This window comes from Coenobita brevimanus, chromosome 1, assembly GCF_032717465.1.
Source record: "Coenobita brevimanus isolate Jiangsu-jjx chromosome 1, ASM3271746v2, whole genome shotgun sequence".
Classification (NCBI taxonomy): Eukaryota; Metazoa; Arthropoda; class Malacostraca; order Decapoda; family Coenobitidae; genus Coenobita; species Coenobita brevimanus.
In genome coordinates, this window is record NC_136954.1 from 60,139,880 (window position 1) to 60,158,903 (window position 19,024).

General features: G+C 40.9%; 1 protein-coding gene across 1 annotated transcript; it reads right to left on the minus strand.

The window, feature by feature from the left end:
- Positions 1-9,090: 9,090 nt before the first annotated feature.
- Positions 9,091-13,246, minus strand: LOC145410606 (lysoplasmalogenase TMEM86B-like). The gene is made up of 3 exons (XM_080280750.1): positions 13,025-13,246; positions 11,638-11,873; positions 9,091-9,331 (listed from the first exon to the last, which is right to left on the minus strand). The coding sequence occupies exons 1-3, from the start codon at positions 13,244-13,246 to the stop codon at positions 9,091-9,093; spliced, it is 699 nt and encodes a 232-aa protein (XP_080136876.1).
- Positions 13,247-19,024: the final 5,778 nt, after the last annotated feature.

Sequence of the window (19,024 nt, forward strand, 5' to 3'; positions counted from 1 at the left end):
ACATCTACCACCACCACCACCACCACAACTACCACCATCACCATCTACCACAACTACCACCACCATCCATCCATCACTGTCACCCCTGATCCATCTCCCCCTAAGAGGAAACTCCACTTCTCTTTCATCACCCCCCTCAAAAAAGAAAAAAAGAAAGAAAAAAAGAAAAAAAAAGATTGTCAGCCTAGCCCTCCCCATATGTCAGCGAGTCAGCTTAAGTTGTCAGAGGCTTGTGTCAGCTTAAATTCAGCTTTATTTTTGAGTGGACATTTTTTTTTTTTTTTGTTGGCGATAGTTTATATCTTCTCAGTCTTATTTTGTTCTTGCTACCACCAGACGTTTCTGTTCAGCTTATTTATTTATTTTATTTATACTACTACTACTACTACTACTACTACTATTGAGTTTTGGTGCTCAGTTTACACCCTTTCACTGTGATGACGTATTTCTTGTTTTATTCTTGTTTTATTCTCGCAACCACCAAACTCATCCTTTTTCTGTCCAACTTTCTAGTGCAAGAGTGAACCGATGCTCCCAGTCCTTCATGTATCCAGCAGGCCAACTATGAAACTGTCTTCTGCCTGTATTTCCTTCTGCCTATGACCTCCAGCATTATAAACGCAATGTGTCCAGGCATCTCGAAATGAACGGCTCTTTTTCTACTGTTCATACCATTTCATTTAGCTCATAAGACAGGCAGTCGAACGGGAGGAATTATGTATAGCCTTCATTAACCCCATAAGTGCTGTGGTCCATTCCTAAATTAAATAGCCACCTGTACGTACAAAAAAAGTATATATATAATGAAAGCACCAGGGTCAAGGGTTATAGGCAAAGAAGTCGGCTTACTCTGTTTCCTGATCTCCATCTTGAACTTTTATGTGATATTCCTAATTTTAGCTTAATTCTTGAGGAAATTTTTAGGCAGTAAGCTCTTTTCATAATATTTCTGGGATTTTCGGCGTCTTAATCGTGATAAAAGCGCCAGTTAATCCGAAAAATAATCATATTTTGCCATTACCCTCCGCCCCATAAACATCCAGCCAATAGCCAATCATCTTACATAACCCCGGACCCGTATCGACCAATGGGGCGGCGGCACGCAAATCCCGGCCCTCCCTCGTCCAATCAGAATTCAGCTTTGCACCCCGCACGTACCTAAACGCGGCCAAATCTTTGTAAACAACTCTGATTTCGTCGATTCAGCGCGCGACGTAACGTAAAATAGCGACATTACGTTAAACTAGGCGTAAATGCTAACTCTTTCGGTGCGAGCGAGAGAGGAAAGAGGAGATTGGAGGAGGTGGTGACAGTGAAGCGTGGGGGGGGGGGGTGGCTTGGGTTTTTGGCGGGAAATCTGCATTGGAAACTTCGAGAATTCAGAATAATTCTCTCTCTCTCTCTCTCTCTCTCTCTCTCTCTCTCTCTCTCTCTCTCATAATTTATTCAAGTACTCTTCCATTTCTCGTGTTCTTTCATTCCTCTTCTCGTTTTCTTTCCCTCACACCACCATCGTTCCCCCATCTTCTTTCACTCCCTTTCTCACTCATCCTTTCTCTCTCTCCCAATCTCCTTAATCCCATAAAATTATTTCTAATCAGATTTTACAGATACGGGATAAAATCAGCAGCCTAGACGAAGAAGAAAGGGAGCTAAAAATAGGGCCTCCGTAATCAGGAATTCAAAATGTAAATTTGTTAGACGATTTTTCTTTTTCGGTTGTAAAAAAAAAAATAATAATAATTCCCTAGACAACTTGGCTTACTGTCAGCTATAAGTAAAAGTGTTTTGGCGTAAATTAAAATATATATGCGCAGTCATCATCATCAGTATCATCATCGTCATTATCATCATCATCATCATCCTCATCATCATCAATATCGTCATCGTCATTGTCATCATCATCATCATCATCATCATCATCGTCTTCTTCTTCTTCTTCTAATCATCATCATCATCCTTAGCCCACGAAAATAATTGACTTAAGTTTTTCTGAAGGCCATATTGTAGACAGCAAAAGAAGCTTCGTATCACCCGTTCATTAGGGATTTATTTAACAAATACCTTAGCTCTGTCTTGTATGTCATTTATATCTATTTAACCTATTTAGTATCAACTCAGTTTAACATACACAATTTACCTCCAGCTCAAGATGTTCCTGAAATGCAACAAATAATATAAATCGTCAGAAATCAAAACTAAAAATAACAAAAAACCGTCATCGTACTGAAGAGGTTAAGCCTTGGGCGTATATTATTATTATTATTATTATTATTATTATTATTATTATTATTATTATTATTTTTAGATTATAGTAAAAAAAAAATGTGGTGTTGGATTGGCATAAAGATTAGGGATGTGCGTGTGGAAAGGCGAAGGGGTGAATACTGAGACACTGGTTTTGGTTTGGTGGAAAGAGAGAGAGAGAGAGAGAGAGAGAGAGAGAGAGAGAGAGAGATCTATTTACCTATCAGTATCTCTGTATGTATGTCAGTATCTGTCTGTCTGTATGTACCGGTATGCATCGGTTCATCTGTCTAGGTGTGTGTGTGTGTGTGTGTGTGTGTTTAAGGAAATGAGAGAGAGAGAGAGAGAGAGAGAGAGAGAGAGAGAGAGAGAGCACATAAAACACACACACCCACTCCCTCCACTCTCATTCTCCTGATTACAAACATTATGCACTATCCATTTAGTCCTTTTTTCACTTTTCTTTATTTTCCTCCTTTACTTATTATTTTCCTCATTATTTTCCTGTGTTACATATTCTTTTTACCCTATTCTTTTATTAATTTATTTTTCTTTCTTCCTTATTGACTGTATTTTTGCATTTTATTTTTTACTGTTTTTTCCTGATTCTTACCTTTTCCTTGTTAATTCGAGTTATTTTCATGATAAAAATGTGTATGTTCCTTATTTTCATGGCTTTCATAAACATTCCTTCTCTCTCTCTCTCTCTCTCTCTCTCTCTCTCTTTCTCTTTCTCTCTCTCTCTCTCAAGCCTCCTAAAGCTTTCCATTCACCTCCACCCTGAATGGCCCTTGAGTGAAGCCTCCATTTTATCACATTATTTAACACTTTTTTTTTAATTACATGTACAGTATGGTATATTCTGTCAGTGTCTGTGTGTCTGTCTATCTATCTATCTATATCGGCAAAAATAGATATGGATAGATAGACACACGTAGATAGAATATACCGTATATGTAATAAAAATCTTAAATGAAAGAAAAAGCGTTAAAATGGAGGCTTCACTCAGAGGACATTCAGGGCTGGGGTGAATGGAAAGCTTTAGGAGGCTTCAGAGAGAGAGAGAGAGAGAGAGACAGACAGAGAGGAATCATTAAGACAGTAATCCTCAAGTAAAGAAATCCCGGTAAAGGTGTGAGTAAGAGAGATGAATCAGTGTAATCCTCAGAGAATGGTAATCCAGCCAGTGCAGTAATCCATAAAGTAATTCCAGTAAAGGGGCGAGTAAGAGAGGATTTAGTAAGAGAGTAATCCCAAGAGTAAAGCATTCTGTAATTACTTCCGGTAACGAGGTTGGAGGAGGTTATAAATTCATCCGTGTCTGTCTGTTTGTCTGTCCGTGCGCAAGATATCTCAAAAAGCTGTTACTGGATGTCATTGGAATTTGGTGGACAGGTGGAATATGGGTCAAGGAAGAATAGATTAGATTTTGAGGTGGATCTAGGTCGGGATGCAAGGAATCATACATATTTTTGGCGTTGGTGGAGGGAGGCGTTGTTTGAAAATGTTTAACCGGGCAGATGAAGACCGTAGAATTAAGTGACTACGTGCGACCGCAAAAGTATTAATCGGCTAGGAGTGAGGAAGTGCAGTAGTAAAATCATAAAATCAGCCTTGGCAGAGGTAGGCAGTTTCTGAGTGGTTTCCAGTTCAAAGGGGTAAAGGGGCGAGTGTAAAAGAGGCATTAGCAAGAGTAATTCCCAAGAGTAAAGAGACCCAGCAAGAGTAAAAAAATCCGCAAAATAATCTCGGTAAAGGGGTGAATGGACAAGGGGAGATTTACCAAGACAGTAATCCTGGCAAGTAAAGTAATCCCACACACAAGCAACAGCAAAGGAGGCGAGAGCGAGCCAGCCATAAACTCTTTGGAGGAAGTGCCGGCCAATAAATACCAACTTTTATACCCTAGTTGGCAAGCGGCGCATCATCCCCCCCGCCACTGTAAGCACACACACACTTTCCACTCTTGACTTACTGGAACCATTCTCCTGATGCAGCTTCCTTTCTCGGTTGCTTTTATGCTTTTCCTGCTTTTGGGGATAATTTGAAGAGGGGGAGGGGGGGGCTGTGTGTGTGTGTGTGTGTGTGTGTGTGTGTGTGTGTGTGTGTGTGTGTGTGTGTGTGTGCAAGTAATATTCTTTCCCAGGCACCCTCTCCAGTTAAAGATCCTAATTTTATGCTTTTTAATAGCGAAGGGAAGTGGGTTTGGCTTTTAATGCTGGAAATATCGAACAAATGCGACGAATTATGGATAAAAGCGTAACAGCTGATGGGTAATGGCGGAAGTTGGGGTCATTTGTGATTTTTATAAGTGTGGGAGAATGATTTTTAATGGTTATAAATGGGATCACTGATACTAATGGGCGATATGTTGATAGTTCCAGGGAGGTGCGCTTAAGAGAGAGTTGAGATGGAAACTAAGAGATTGATTATAATTGATAGTGTTGTTTTAGATTAGTAGTTAGATTTGGATAGATTGATGGATAGATACACTGTCCATCTATCAGTGACGTTGATAGATATAGGATAGATATGTGGATAGATAGAGCCCTGGGTCCTTCCTGGAACTAACTAAAATTGCCTGGATTTAAGGGGAAGAAAATAAATGAATAGGATGTATTTATCTATCTGTATCTATGTCTATATCTATCTATATATCTATCTGTCTGTGGCCCGTATTCTCGCCACTTACGGAGACTCCCCAGCACCTCTTCCTTAGCGATTTAGTTTTGGGATGTGTCTGGTTAATATCCTTTTGTGCGTTATTTATGCAGAGTATGGCGATATTAGAAGGATTTATGTTACACAGACGTGGGCAGTAAGGAGTAATAAGCAAAATAAATCACTCAGGAAAAGGTGTTAGGGAGCTTCCCGTTCCGAAAAGAATACCGGCCCATGCCTGTGTGTGCATTTTTTAGTGGAATCGATATGTGTTCAGTAGATGAATGTTAGAGAGAAAGGAGATAAAAGCATAAGAAGTTAGATAATTCGCCGTTAGAAAGATAGAGACATATAAGAAGTTAGATAAAAAATGTTTGATGCTAGTGAGATAATAGATGTTTGATACTAGTGATAAATAAATACCATGTGAGCAAACGGATATCTTGTTACTGATGCCTCGGTGTCGGACAAAGGTGGATTTCGAGTCAGACTGAGGCCAGCAGATCTCTTGCAAATACTGCTGGAGAGACAGTTCAATGTGTAAACAGTGTAGGGGCGACACTGGCCAACACACACAAAGGAAACTCTCTGCCTGTGCCTTGAAAGATTGTGTGAATCTTAGAAATCAATTACACTTCAAGGGTTTAATATCTGAGCTCCCTGTAAAGAATCCAGAAGTAATGTGGACTCTTTAAGATCAACCTAAAATCCTGTTGCTAAATCTAAGGGCCCACATCTCACAACTAGACAGACAGACAGACGGACAGGCATGACCCTAACCCTAATGCAAGATAATAGCAGGAGCCGTAATAACCGTGTGATGTAATTAGCCAGTGAGGTGATTAACGACCCGAGTGTGTTAATTGCCCCCCCCCCTGCCTTCACCAGTAGGGAGGATGTACACGCTAATCAACTCTATTTACACCATTACCATACGTGATTACCTGTGGGACTGAGGTGTGGTGGTGGTTGTGGTGGTAGTTGTGGTTGTGGTGGTGGTGGTAGTTGTGGTTGTGGTGGTGGTGGTAGCTGTGGTGGTGGTGGTAGCTGTGGTGGTGGTGGTAGTTGTGGTTGTGGTGGTGGTGGCAGTTGTGGTTGTGGTTGTGGTGGTAGTTGTGGTTGTGGTGGTGGTAGTGGTAGTTGTGGTTGTCATGGTGGTAGTAGTGGTGATGAGGGTAGTGATGAAGGTGGAACTGAGAGAGGGGAAGAACTGAAAAAAGAGTCTCTCTCTCTCTCTCTCTCTCTCTTTCTCTCTCTCTCTCATGACCTCAGAAACCCGAGTATATCATAAGAGTCATTGTCTTGTGTGTGTGTGTGTGTGTGTGTGTGTGTGTGAGAGAGAGAGAGAGAAAGAGAGAGAGAGAGAGAGAGGAGGTGTTTGTCGCTAATGGTACTTTAAGAGCCTTCCCCATTATTACTGCGTTAGTGTGGCTCTCTCTCTCTCTCTCTCTCTCTCTCTCTCTCTCTCTCTCTCTCTCTCTCTCTCTCTCTCTCTCTTCCTTCTTGTCTTCTTTCCTTCCTTTATCTTTAACTCTTCCCTCTCACTTTTTCTCTCTCATTCCTTCCTCCTCCTCCCAATTATTTCTCCATCCATAAAGAATATGAATAGATAAATAAATAGATAAATAAAATAATAAATAAAAAGTAAGGCAAAAAAGTAAATAAATAGATAAATGAATAGATAAATACAATAATAAATAAAAGTCAAATAAGGCGAAAAAATAAATAAATAGATAAATGAATAGATCAATAAAATAATAAATAAAACTGAAATAAGACGAAAAAATTAATAAACAAAGAGATAAATAAGATAATAAATCAGGCTCAGAGGACACAATACATAAATAAATAAATAAATAAATGAAATAAATACAACTCACACAACACAGATTATTCTCGCATCACTCGCCAGCCAACTCAAAAATATTCAACAATTTTTTTTTTTTCAATATATTTTTTCCTGTAGGGGATTTTTCGGGACAGCTTTTTCCCTCGCCAGTTCTTCATCTTAATATTCATGGATTTTTTCACCATGAAATTGCATCAGTGTATTTATTTATTTATTTTTTCATTTTTTCTTGAATTGGAGTATAGTATTTTTGTTTTCTTTTTGTCTTTAATTTTAACTCATTGTATAATTTGGTATATGTAATTTTTTTTTTCAATTACTCTGTACCCTAAATTTAATTGTCCTAAAAATCTATCTGTCTGTCTAATGCCAGACACCTCAATCTCGCAAGGAGTGGCCACAAACAAACCGCCTCCATGTCGCCCTGTCTAACGTAATTTCACTGCCCTGCTCCCAGCTCACACCCCTCTTTCTCATATACTATACCTCTCCACTGCTAAAAATATTATACCCTAAAATATCGAGTCATATTGAAACCTAAAAATTTAAAGCCTAACAGCGATGTCCTAAAATAATGATGTCAAATAATGATGTCCTATTTAACCTCTTCATTCCGAGGACGTAATTTGAAGCTATATTCTTGCCACCTGCAGACGATTTTATTCAGCTTAGGGGAAACCTTTTGAAGTGAAGGGGTTAATGAAGGAGGTATATAACTCAGTTCCAAAAATCTATCCTAGGGTCATATAAGTCGTCTGGGGTGGAGGTAGTAGTAGTAGTAGTAGTAGTGGTGGTGGTTGGCGTTGTTGTAGTATTAGTTGTAGTAGTAGTAATAGTAGAAGTTGTAGTAGTAGTAGTAGTAGGGTGGTGATAATATTATTATTATTAGTAGTAGTAGTAGTGGTTGTTAGCTTTGTTGTTGTAGTATCAGTAGTAGTAGAAGTTGTAGTGGTGATAGTAGTAGTAGTAGTTGGGTGGTGATTGTAGTAATAGTAGTAGTAGTAGTAGCAATCCCAAGCCCGTCTCAAACGTGAACCCGGTGGACTGAAGGCTGCTATTGCCATCACGCAGTCCATCCTCCTCCTTTCGGGGATGGGGAAGGAGTTGAGGCACCTATGCATTACCGGGTAGAGAAGCTGCTCCGTTAGATCTATGACACCACACGAAGGCGTCCCTGTCCACCACCTCGTCTAGAAAACAAGAAAAAATGAAAAAGAAAAAAAATGAAAAAGTTGAAATTGTCCTAAAATTGGAACCCAAAATAGTGTCCGAAAAAATGGCGGTGCTTGTGGGTTAATTTGTGGCGATTGTCCCTAATGAGAGAGAGAGAGAGAGAGAGAGAGAGAGAGAGAGAGAGAGAGAGAATTTTACGGAGGGAAATATACTGTAGGTAGTAGGTAGGTAGGTAAGTAGATAGGTAGGTAGGTAGGGAGAGAGAGAGAGAGAGAGAGAGAGAAATGGTTCCCTAAAAATAATCAATCGAGAAAACGTCAAATATCACACGGAATAAACAAATTATTCCGTAACTTTTAAGCCGAAACATTATGAAACAGGCGAACGGAATTTAACATAGTACAGGTTACGGGAAGACGAATATTTATTTACTGATGGGAGATCAATATTACTTAGAAGATTTTTAAAGAGGAAGCTCAAGGTGAAAAGAAAATGTGTTTAGAAATGTGTCTTTTTTTTTTATTTCTTATTAAAACATAGAAAATAAAACATGGAGAGGTTATTGCATTGTTCATCTCACTTTTGTCGTCATCATCGTCGTTATCATCATCATCATCGTCATCTTTATCTTCGTGTTCTCGTCATATTTCACTCCGTCATCATCGTTATTATCGTCTTGTTTTCATCTTTCGCTTCCTATGTCATCATCATCATCATCATCATCATCATCATCATCATCATCATCATCATTATCTCTGCCTTCATCATCTCTTCATGTTTCACTCCCTCTGTCATCATCATCATCAGCGTCATCATCATCATCTCATCTTTCACCTCCTCTGTCATCATTATCATCATCATCATCATCATCAGTATCATCATCATCATCATCATCATCTCTGCCTTCATCATCTCTTCATGTTTCACTCCCTGTCATCATCATCATCAGCGTCATCATCATCTTCTCATCTTTCACCTCCTCTATCATCATTATCATCATTATCATCAGTATCATCACCACCCATATCTTCATCATTATCTCTTACACATTCTCTGTCATACTAACTCCACCGTCTTTCTCTTGATCATCGCCTTCTTCATCTTCCTCCTCCTCCTTCTCCTCGTCTTCATTCTTCTCTTCCTCTTCTTCCTTCTCCTCCTTAATTCCTTCTCTTCTTCTTCACCTTCCTCTCAGGCGCCCAGAATTCCTCGGCAGCACCCAACGCATGGAAGAACTGCGCAAGATAGTACGTGGATAATATAACCAGCTGCGCGGTAAGGTGGGGCACCATCTGTCCCACCTGCAGGAAGACGAGGCTTGTGTCGGAGACGCAGAAGGTGACTCCCCCCAGGGCCGCGCAAAGACGTCGTGAGACAGGCAGGTCGGAGCGGAAGAAGGCTCTGTAGGGAGAGATGTGGGGTGTTATGAGTGAGGTGGATGGATGGATAGATAGATAGATGGAGGGATGAAGAGATACCTGGATGGATGGATGGATGGAGAGATAGATGGAGGGATGAGGAGATACCTGAATGGATGGATGGATGGATAGATAGACAGATAGATAGATAGATAGATGGAGAGGTGAAGAGATAGCCTACCTGAATGGATGGATAGACTGATAGATGGATTTGATAAGTTGATCGACAGTTGAATAGGCAGGTGGGTAGAAAGGGAGGTGTTAGGTATATTTGGCAGAAAGACGGGAGGAAAAATGAGAGAGAGAGAGAGAGAGAGAGGGGGGGGGCTAACATCTCTACTCTCCCTCTTATCAAATAACCTTGTGACAATAAACAAAGCAGCAAATAAAAATAAAACACTCAGGTCATCCCACATCGATAACAAATCACTCGTTGTCAGTGTTTAGGGAGAGTCAGCAGCCATACTTACAAATTTTCTTAAGCTGATGTTGTGTGTAATATCGCTTGTTTTTATTTTTGTCTTTACTAATACAGCCACCATAATTTCAGAATCAGGCTGCGTGATAAAGAAAATGTTTGATGCCATATTCAGACACTTTATTGAGCTTTAGTTGTGTATAAGGTTGATTTAGGAATTTTGTCTTTACTCAGCTTGTCTTTACTTCACATATATATTTTGTTTTTACTCAGCTTGTCTTTACTTCACATAGATATTTTGTTTTTACTCAGCTCGTTTTTACTTCACATAGAAATTTGTCTTTGCTTATCTTTACTTCACATAGAAATTTGTCTTTGCTTATCTTTACTTCACATAGAAATTTTGTCTTTACTCAGCTTGTCTTTACTTCACATAGAAATTTTGTCTTTACTTGTCTTTACGTCTCAGCCAGATTAACGTGAATATTAAGATTTAAAAAGTAGGAGTAGCAGCATATTTATAGTAAGAGTAGATTTTTATGAAGATTTTTTATTCGTCAGCAAAATGGTCAGACCCTCTTGCTGGTGTGACCTGGGCGGTATATCGTGTGGGTAGGAAGCTTACTAACACCTCTCCCTTACCGGTGTATTTCTGATTCTGCTCCTTTGTTATGTTCTTGTGTGTTAGGAAGCTTACTAACACCTCTCCCTTACCGGTTTATTGCTGGTACTGCCCCGTTGTTATGTTCTTGTGTGTTAGGAAGCTTACTAACACCTCTTCCTTACCGGTTTATTTCTGATTCTGCTCCTTTATTATGTTCTTGTGTGTTAGGAAGATTACTAACACCTCTCCCTTACCGGTTTATTGCTGGTACTGCCCCGTTGTTATGTTCTTGTGTGTTAGGAAGCTTACTAACACCTCTTCCTTACCGGTTTATTTCTGATTCTGCTCCTTTATTATGTTCTTGTGTGTTATTCATGTACTCTGCAGTATATAGGTATGAAAAAGATATAAGAAGGAAAAAAAGAGGGTGTTAATTGTTAGTTCGGAAAATAAATCGCTATGGAAGAGGTGTTAGGGAGCTACCTTAACTGATGAGAATGTGGACTTTACTCAGCCTGGCGTCAGCTGGAATGAAATGCTAGAGTTATCCCGACCATGAGGGGGTTAATGGTATCACTGGTAACATTACAGGCTCCAATGACCCACTCAGCTGAATAAAATCGTCTGGCGTAAAGAGAGAGAGAGAGAGAGAGGTGGAATCACTAGTGTTATTACTGACAGTATTTACATTCAGGCGTCTTTAACTCGCTATCATTTGAATAAAATCGTCTGGCATTTGCTGGAATAAAGTACGAGACAAGGGTGGACCATAAGAGTGTTGAGATGCTTGGAAGATACGGCCCTTGTGGCTGATAGGGGCTATCATGGAAGGGGGGGGGGAGTTACCTTGAAGACGCGTGGATAGGAGGGAAGGCCTTTTATCTCGCTGTTGTCCAGTGTATGTGTGTGGGGGAATTTTATCTTTATCGTCGTCATTATTATTATTATTATTATTATTATTATTATTATTATGTCATCATCATCATCGTCAATATTTCCATCATCAGTATTTTCGTCATCTTCATTATTATTTTTTCATCCTCATCATCATCATCGTCGTCGTCATCATCATCATATTTCTTCGTCATCATCATTATTATCATTATCATCTGTTCCTCCATAATTTTTAACACTGGTGAAATACATAAGAAAAAGAGAACAAGCGAAAGGATAGGAAGAGAGTAAGATGACAGAGATGATATTAATGGTAGAGAGAAAATGTTTAGAGATAGAATAGACAAGAACACAATAATTTTTTCTGTCTCACCTGTCTAAAGCCCTCCATAGTACAGTGTTGATGGTGAGGGAGTACAGCGTAACAAACACCTTGTCAGCAGTGGTGGGTAGTACAGGCAGGATGTACATCATTATAAGTGCAGCCAAGCCATGTACACCGAGGCCCACCTGCCACGTAGCGCCCTTCATGCCATGCCCCGCCACGTACAGGCACTGGGCCACGGCGAACGCTGCCACGCCCTCCAGAAAGTAGGTTTGAGGCCATAGCTGCAAGAGACACGTTCAGGATTATGAGCCTGTTGTACCAGTATCTAGAAAACACTCAGAGGGCGCATACCTCTTCCAACGCCAGTAGCATATAAGATTTACTGTTATAATTCCTCGTTCCTGCCAGACGAATACATTATCGGTCTCTCGTGGTCAGTCTGTTAATTCTAAGGTCATAGTCTGCCCTGTTTCTGAATCATAGACGGCGCACACCTCCACCGACGCCAGTGAATTTATGGTTTATTCTTGCATCCGGATCCAGATCTTCCTCAACATTTAATCAACTCATCCTTCACCCACCGCCCACCTGTGCACTGGATTTCATGGAAATCTAATGACAGCTTTTGGAGATGTACATAAAGAGACAGACAGACAGGCACAGGTGAATACATAACTTTCTCCAACTTCTTCAGCGGAGATAATAACACTAATACGAAAAATAATGACATGAGCATTGTAACAATATTATTTTTTCATATTAATCAACATTACATTTATTCTGATGGAGTGGAGTGCAATAGCGTCGTAAGGTCTATGATGCTGCTTGATGATGGTGACGGTGATAGTAACGATTATGATGGTAATGATGATAATGAGTGCTCTTTATTACCTTCTGTTTGTACCTTCTTTGTCACTATAGTTTGTTCATCTAAATATGAGGGAGAATTCCGTCACCTTGCAGTTTATTTCTGTAGCTGAATGGCAGAATCAGAAAATACAACTTAGCACATCTTCGTGACTGGCACCATATTCTTGTGTTAATATCTTGTTACAGCTCAGCACTCAAGATGGAGAGATGGTAACTTTAGGCCAAGATAAACTGAAGAGAGTATAGTACACATCTACGAGTTTAACCTACGAGCCACCATAAACATCTACAAACACCATATCTAACACCACCACAAACACCATATCAAACACCAACACAAACACCATATCTTACACCACCACAAACACCACATCTAACACCACCACAAACACCACATCTAACACCACCACAGACACCATATCTAACACCATCACAAACACCATATCTGACTACCACCACAAACACCACATGTAAACACCACCACAAACACCACATCTAACACCACCACAAACACCATATCTAACACCCACATCTGTCTAACATCCTCTTCCTTATTACTCACCAGGTACACATCGCCGAGCATGGAAAGGATCAGGGCCATCATGAACCACCTTGCCTGGCCCCTCCACCCCTCAGCCACGGCCAGGAACCACACTAGGCACGCTATGGGCAGGCACTTGACGACGGCGGCGGGGCGGGGAGGACTCTCGGAGGGCGCCACCAGCAGGAGGGACAGGACCACACAGCCGAAGAAGGCAAGTAGCGGGAGGGTGCGGCGGTCCATGCTGCTGGGGGGATAGAGATAGATAGATAGATACCGGTGGATAGAGGGGTAGATGGATAAACAGATTGATAAATTGATCGGTTGATTGGTACCAATAGTTAGATGGATAGATAGATAGATAGATAGCGGTAGATGAGTAGATAGATGAAGGGGTGCATAGATAGCTAGGTGCATAGGTTGATGGTTGGGTAGGTAGGTAGTTATGTAGATATATAGATAGATGTGTAGACGGGTGAATGAATAGATAGATAGATGGATATAGATAGATAATAGATAAACATACAGAAAGATAGAAGGCAAAGGGGGGAGGGGGTCAGGGAAGGGGTAATAATTACAGGTAGTATGAATAACGCCTTGCAGCCAAACAATGCGTGTAGTGGCTTTGTGCAGCGACCCTTGCATGGTGGGGAGGGAGTGGCCCAGTGTGTCAGGCAGGTACCAGGCAGATTAAGTTAGGTAGGTTAGGTTAGGCAGATTAGGGAAGTTATGTTAAGTTAGGTTTGGGTAGGTTGGTTCGGTTACGTAGGTTTGGGTAGGCAAGATATGGTTTGGGTAGGTTGGTTGATAGGGTTGAGTAGGTTGGTTCAGTTAGGTAGGGTTGGGTAGGTTGGTTAAGTTAGGTAGGTGTCGTTTGGGTAGGGTGGTTAGGTTAGGTTAAATTTGGATTGGTAGGTAGGTTAGTTGGAATCTGGTTTGGGTAAGTTGGTTTGGCTAGGTTAGATTGGTTAGGTGAGGGTAGTGAAGGATAGAGGTGGGGCAGGATAGAGTGGGTTAAGTCAGTTTAGGATAGTTTATGATGGAACACATGCCGTTTTCTGTGTGTGTGTGTGTGTGTGTGTGTGTGTGTGTGTGTGTGTGTGTGTGTGTGTGTGTGTGTGTGTGTGCATATATTTTCATGTAGTTTTACAGGTATTATTTATGTACGCCTATTCCTGGCACTTCCGTAACACCTGTTATGAAACACCTGTCACACCAGTCACGTGAAACTCAGCCTGGCATCAGTAGTAAAACACCTCTCTAATGAAACACCCGTCTAACACTTACAGTAAAACACTTGTGACACCTAAATAAAACACTTCTAACGCTTGAATAAAACTCGTCTAACACCTGTAATGAAACACCTTTGTAATGTAACGTCTGTGAAGAAACACTTTTTGGTCACGTCACTTAACACCTGCTTATGACATGTATTAACACATGTCTGTTTACTCACCTGTGTGGGAGAAAGAGAGGAGAGGCAGGTGTGGTAGGAAGGTGTGGTGGTGGTGGTGTGGTATTGATGTGGTAGGAAGACGAGGGTGTACTGGTGTGGCGGTGGTGTGGTGTGGTACTGAAACTAATGTAGTGTGATGAGAATAGCTGGTTTAGGAGGAATGTTTGGTGTGGTAGTGCTGTGGTAGACTGGTATAAGAACTGGTTTGCTAGTACGGCCTGGTGTGGTGGTAGTGATAAGGCAGACAGGCATTATTTGTGATGAGATAGATTGGCATATAAGTACCTGGTGTGGTAGTGCGTGGTGGTGTGGTAGCAGTGATGTGATTGGGCGGCAGGAGGGCACTACCACCACAATCACCACCACACCAGTACACCTTATCGCACCACCACCACACAGTTGCCGGCTACCACATTTACATCCCCCGTTTAATAATGCATTACCCGTTTATTCAGCACTAATATCACCTCTTTATTTTACTTTATTCTTATTGTATTTTATTTATTCTTAACTAACACTGATCCCACCTCTTCTACCTTGGTTAATGGTGAGATTAGAGGGTTGATTTGTCTAGTAACCAAGGAGACTCATGCATACCTCATAACTAAGGCTTACTGAAATTCATATGCAGTCAGATTGGAGGGGTGTTTGTTTAGTAACCAAGGAGACTCATTCCTGCCTCACATCCAAGACTCTTTGAAATTTATAAGTAATCCGATTGGGGAGTTGATTTGTCTAGTAACCAAGGAGACAAAGCGACTAGAAATCTTCACACACACACACACACACACACACACACACACACACTTTAGCGTCGTCACAATCACTTACATTTTCTCCCTAAAAAAAAAAAAAAAAAAATCTGAAGCACCGAAAATTGACCTTTCGAATCTCCATTTAATGTACGAAGATGTAGAGCAAGAAATCGAAAAACGGCAAATATGGAAAAAAAAAGAAGGCATAATGAAAAAAAATAGAATCAGGTAATAGGAGAAATTGAGAGAGAGAAAAAAAAGTTAAAAACACTGTTGACGTAGGAACATGAATAAAGGACGAGGAGGGGTAGGGGGAGGGGAAGGGGGTGTAGGAGAGGGGAGAGGGGAAGGGGAGGGAAGAGGAGAAGGGGAGGGAAGAGGAGGGAGGAGGGGAAGGGGAGGTAAAGGGGGGGAAGAGACGGGAGGAGAGGGGAATTGGTGGAGGGGGGGAGAGAAGGGAAAGAAAGGGGGTGGATGAGGGAATAGAAGAGAGGAAGGGGGTGGGGGATCAGAAGGGGAAAAGAGGTCGGGAAGAGGGGGTAAGAGGAAGAAGGAAGAGCAGGGGAGAGAGGAAAGGGAGGGGAGGAAGAACATAAGAGGAAGGGAATGTGGAGGAGGAGGGGAGACACAGGGGGGAAAGGAGAGGGGAAAGCGAGGTAAAATGAGGGAGAAGAGGAGGGAAGAGGGGGAGAGAGAGGGGGCAGGGGAGGGTAAAGGCCCCCTCACCCCCTTAATAAATTTCCCGCCCCCTCCTGGCTGGATTTGGGGCTTAGCGAGGGGAGCGCTGACCCCCCTCTTTCTCTGTCTATCTATCTATCTATCCGTCTGTCTGTTTGTCTGTCTCTACCTACGTCTGACTGTCTATATCTTTCTATCTGTCTGCCTGTCTGTCTGCCTGTCTATCTATCAGTATCTGTGTCTGTTTTTCGTTCAGTATCTATCTGTCTGTCCGTCTGTCTGTCTGTCTATCTGTATCTATCTCTTTATGTGTATTTCTGTTTATATGTCTATGTGTCATTCTGCCAACCCACCTACCAATCTATCTATCTATCTATCTATATCCGTCTGCCAGTGCCTGTATATCTGTTCCAACTCTCTCTCTCTCTCTCTCTCTCTTTCAGGCAAAGGTGAGAGAAGTTAGTGTTTTAAAGAGAGATGGATGGGGAGGTTTGCTGAGAGAGAGAGAGAGAGAGAGAGAGAGAGAGAGAGAGAGATCCTACAACAGACTAAGGGGAAAATCCTTGAATGTCGTGACGTCATAACTAAACCACGCCCCCTACCACAACTACCACAATTTCCACCACAGTTTTCCTCCACTAACACAATTTCCACCACAGTTTTCCTCCACTACCACAATTATCCTACCAGCCCAACCACAACTACCACAGTTTACCATTCGTACCACAGTTACGGCAGCAACTACTACAGCTACCACACTTACCAGTTTTCCACGACTACCACAACTACTGTACTATGTTTTGCCACCACTTCCAGTACAGTTTACCACAACTACCACAATTTGCCATTGTTAACTACCACAACTACCGCAGTCACCACAATTTTTCCTCGCTACCACAGTTACTACCACAGCTACCAATACTTACCACCGCCACAACTACAATTAACTACCACAATTTACCACAACTACCACAGTTACCACAATTTTTCCTAGCTATCACAGTTACTACCACTACTTACCACCACCACAACAACAATTAACTACCACAGTTTACCACAGCTACCACGGTTAATTACCACAATATGCCAGTACTACCACAGAAACCCACCACAATCTACCGTCACTGTCGCCACCACCACCAAACTCACCTTCAGCATCACCACTACTACTACTACCACCACCACAACTACCACACCAATCACCGCTACCACAATTCACCGTCAGTACCATCACTACTACCACAGCTACCAAACACCACAACTACCTGTCACCACAACTATTACAACCACCACAACTACCATCACCACAACTACCACATCTACCACAACCACCACAACTACCACTACTGACAGCCCTATCCCCCAGTAATTGAAGTGTCGGATACATAGACGCGAGAAATAATGTTGTGTGTGTGTGTGTGTGTGTGTGTGTGTGTGTGTGTGTGTGTGTGTGTGTGTGTGTGTGTGTACCGTATTCCGTATGTCATCCAAATTCATGTATGCAAAACTTGTTAGAAAATGCAATGAATTTTTAAAGCGCATGTATTTAACGTTATTCACACACACACACACACACACACACACACACACACACACACACACACACACACACACACACACACACACACACACACACACACGGGTATTCCAGGCCTAGGCATTCGTCTGTATAATATCTCTCATAAAAGTCCCATTCCTCAGATCCAGCGATATTTTACCCATATATTCGCCAATATTTTGACGATAGATAGGGTAATATTTTGACGATAGATGCAGTAATATTTCGACGACAAGATAGGGTAATATTTTGACGATAGATAGGGTAATATTTTGACGATAGATAGGGTAATATTTTGACGATAGATAGGGTAATATTTTGACGATAGATACAGTAATATTTCGACGATACCTGCGGCAGTACATGGCAATAGATAAACCAAAATTTTGACGATAGATACAAATTTTAACGGTAGATACGAAAATACCTCAGCGATAGATTCAGTCATATTTTACCAATAGATACAGCAATATTTTAGGGACATTGAATCATCATCAATTTTAATAACATTTTCTGCACTGCCCCATAAAAGTTCTGCATTCTCTGGTCCGGAAAAATTATGATGACTATAAATTTCGTAAAATAGATATATGGGGCCAATAGATATAATCCCTAAAAAAAAAATTCACTTCGGTCGTTTTTTTTTTTTTTTTTTTTCCCACATTCCAGACATTATGATTATTTCACAGTAGAGATTTCTGGAACTATGAGGGGTTGGGGGAATGCGGTGGCTGAATCGGTAGAGACTTGCCCTGCAGTCCTTATGGACCTAGGTTCGAATCCCGGCTGGGTCAGGGAACAGTATAAGGATTTGAGTTTCATACAGCAGACTTTATTGATTTACCAGAACACCCGCCGGGATTTAAAAATACCCCTGCTAGTACTAATACACCAGTCATGTATGAGACAGCCCTAGCATGTAATCTGTATGGACGGTGGGTGTTAGCGCCGAAGCGGTGACATGCAGAGATGTGGTTTGTAAGAGGACTTTTGGGCCTTGGGAGCAGGCTGTGAAACGTGCCTAGAGTCGGACACATAAAAATATATATATATATATATATATATATATATATATATATATATATATATATATATATATATATATATATATATATATATAGCCTTCATTAACCCTCATTATTACGACACAGCTAATGATTAAAACTAGTGGAAAGAATTATGATAAAAATAAAAAAAGACCACGATATTGAAAGGATTTGAAAATTTATATTATTACCCATATCATTTTCCAAAGTTCATGGGTTTAATCAAAATTTCGAGGAACTTAATCGAAAATACTCAGAATTAATGAAAGTTTTTGAAATTATGATAAAAAGAAAGAAAAAAAAAACGCTCCATCCCGAAATGTATTTATGTTTTCCGGGAAGAAGGATGAATTCTTTTGCGTTCTATTTATATATATGAGGCTCGTGTGTTCAGGTGCATTAGAGAGCCGAAAAATAGAGAAAAGAGCTATTAAAAAGAGCGGATAAAGAGTGGTTAAAAAGAGCAGTTCAGAATAGTGGGTAAGAAGAGTGGTTAAGAAGAGGTAAAAATAAGAGTGGTTGAAACGA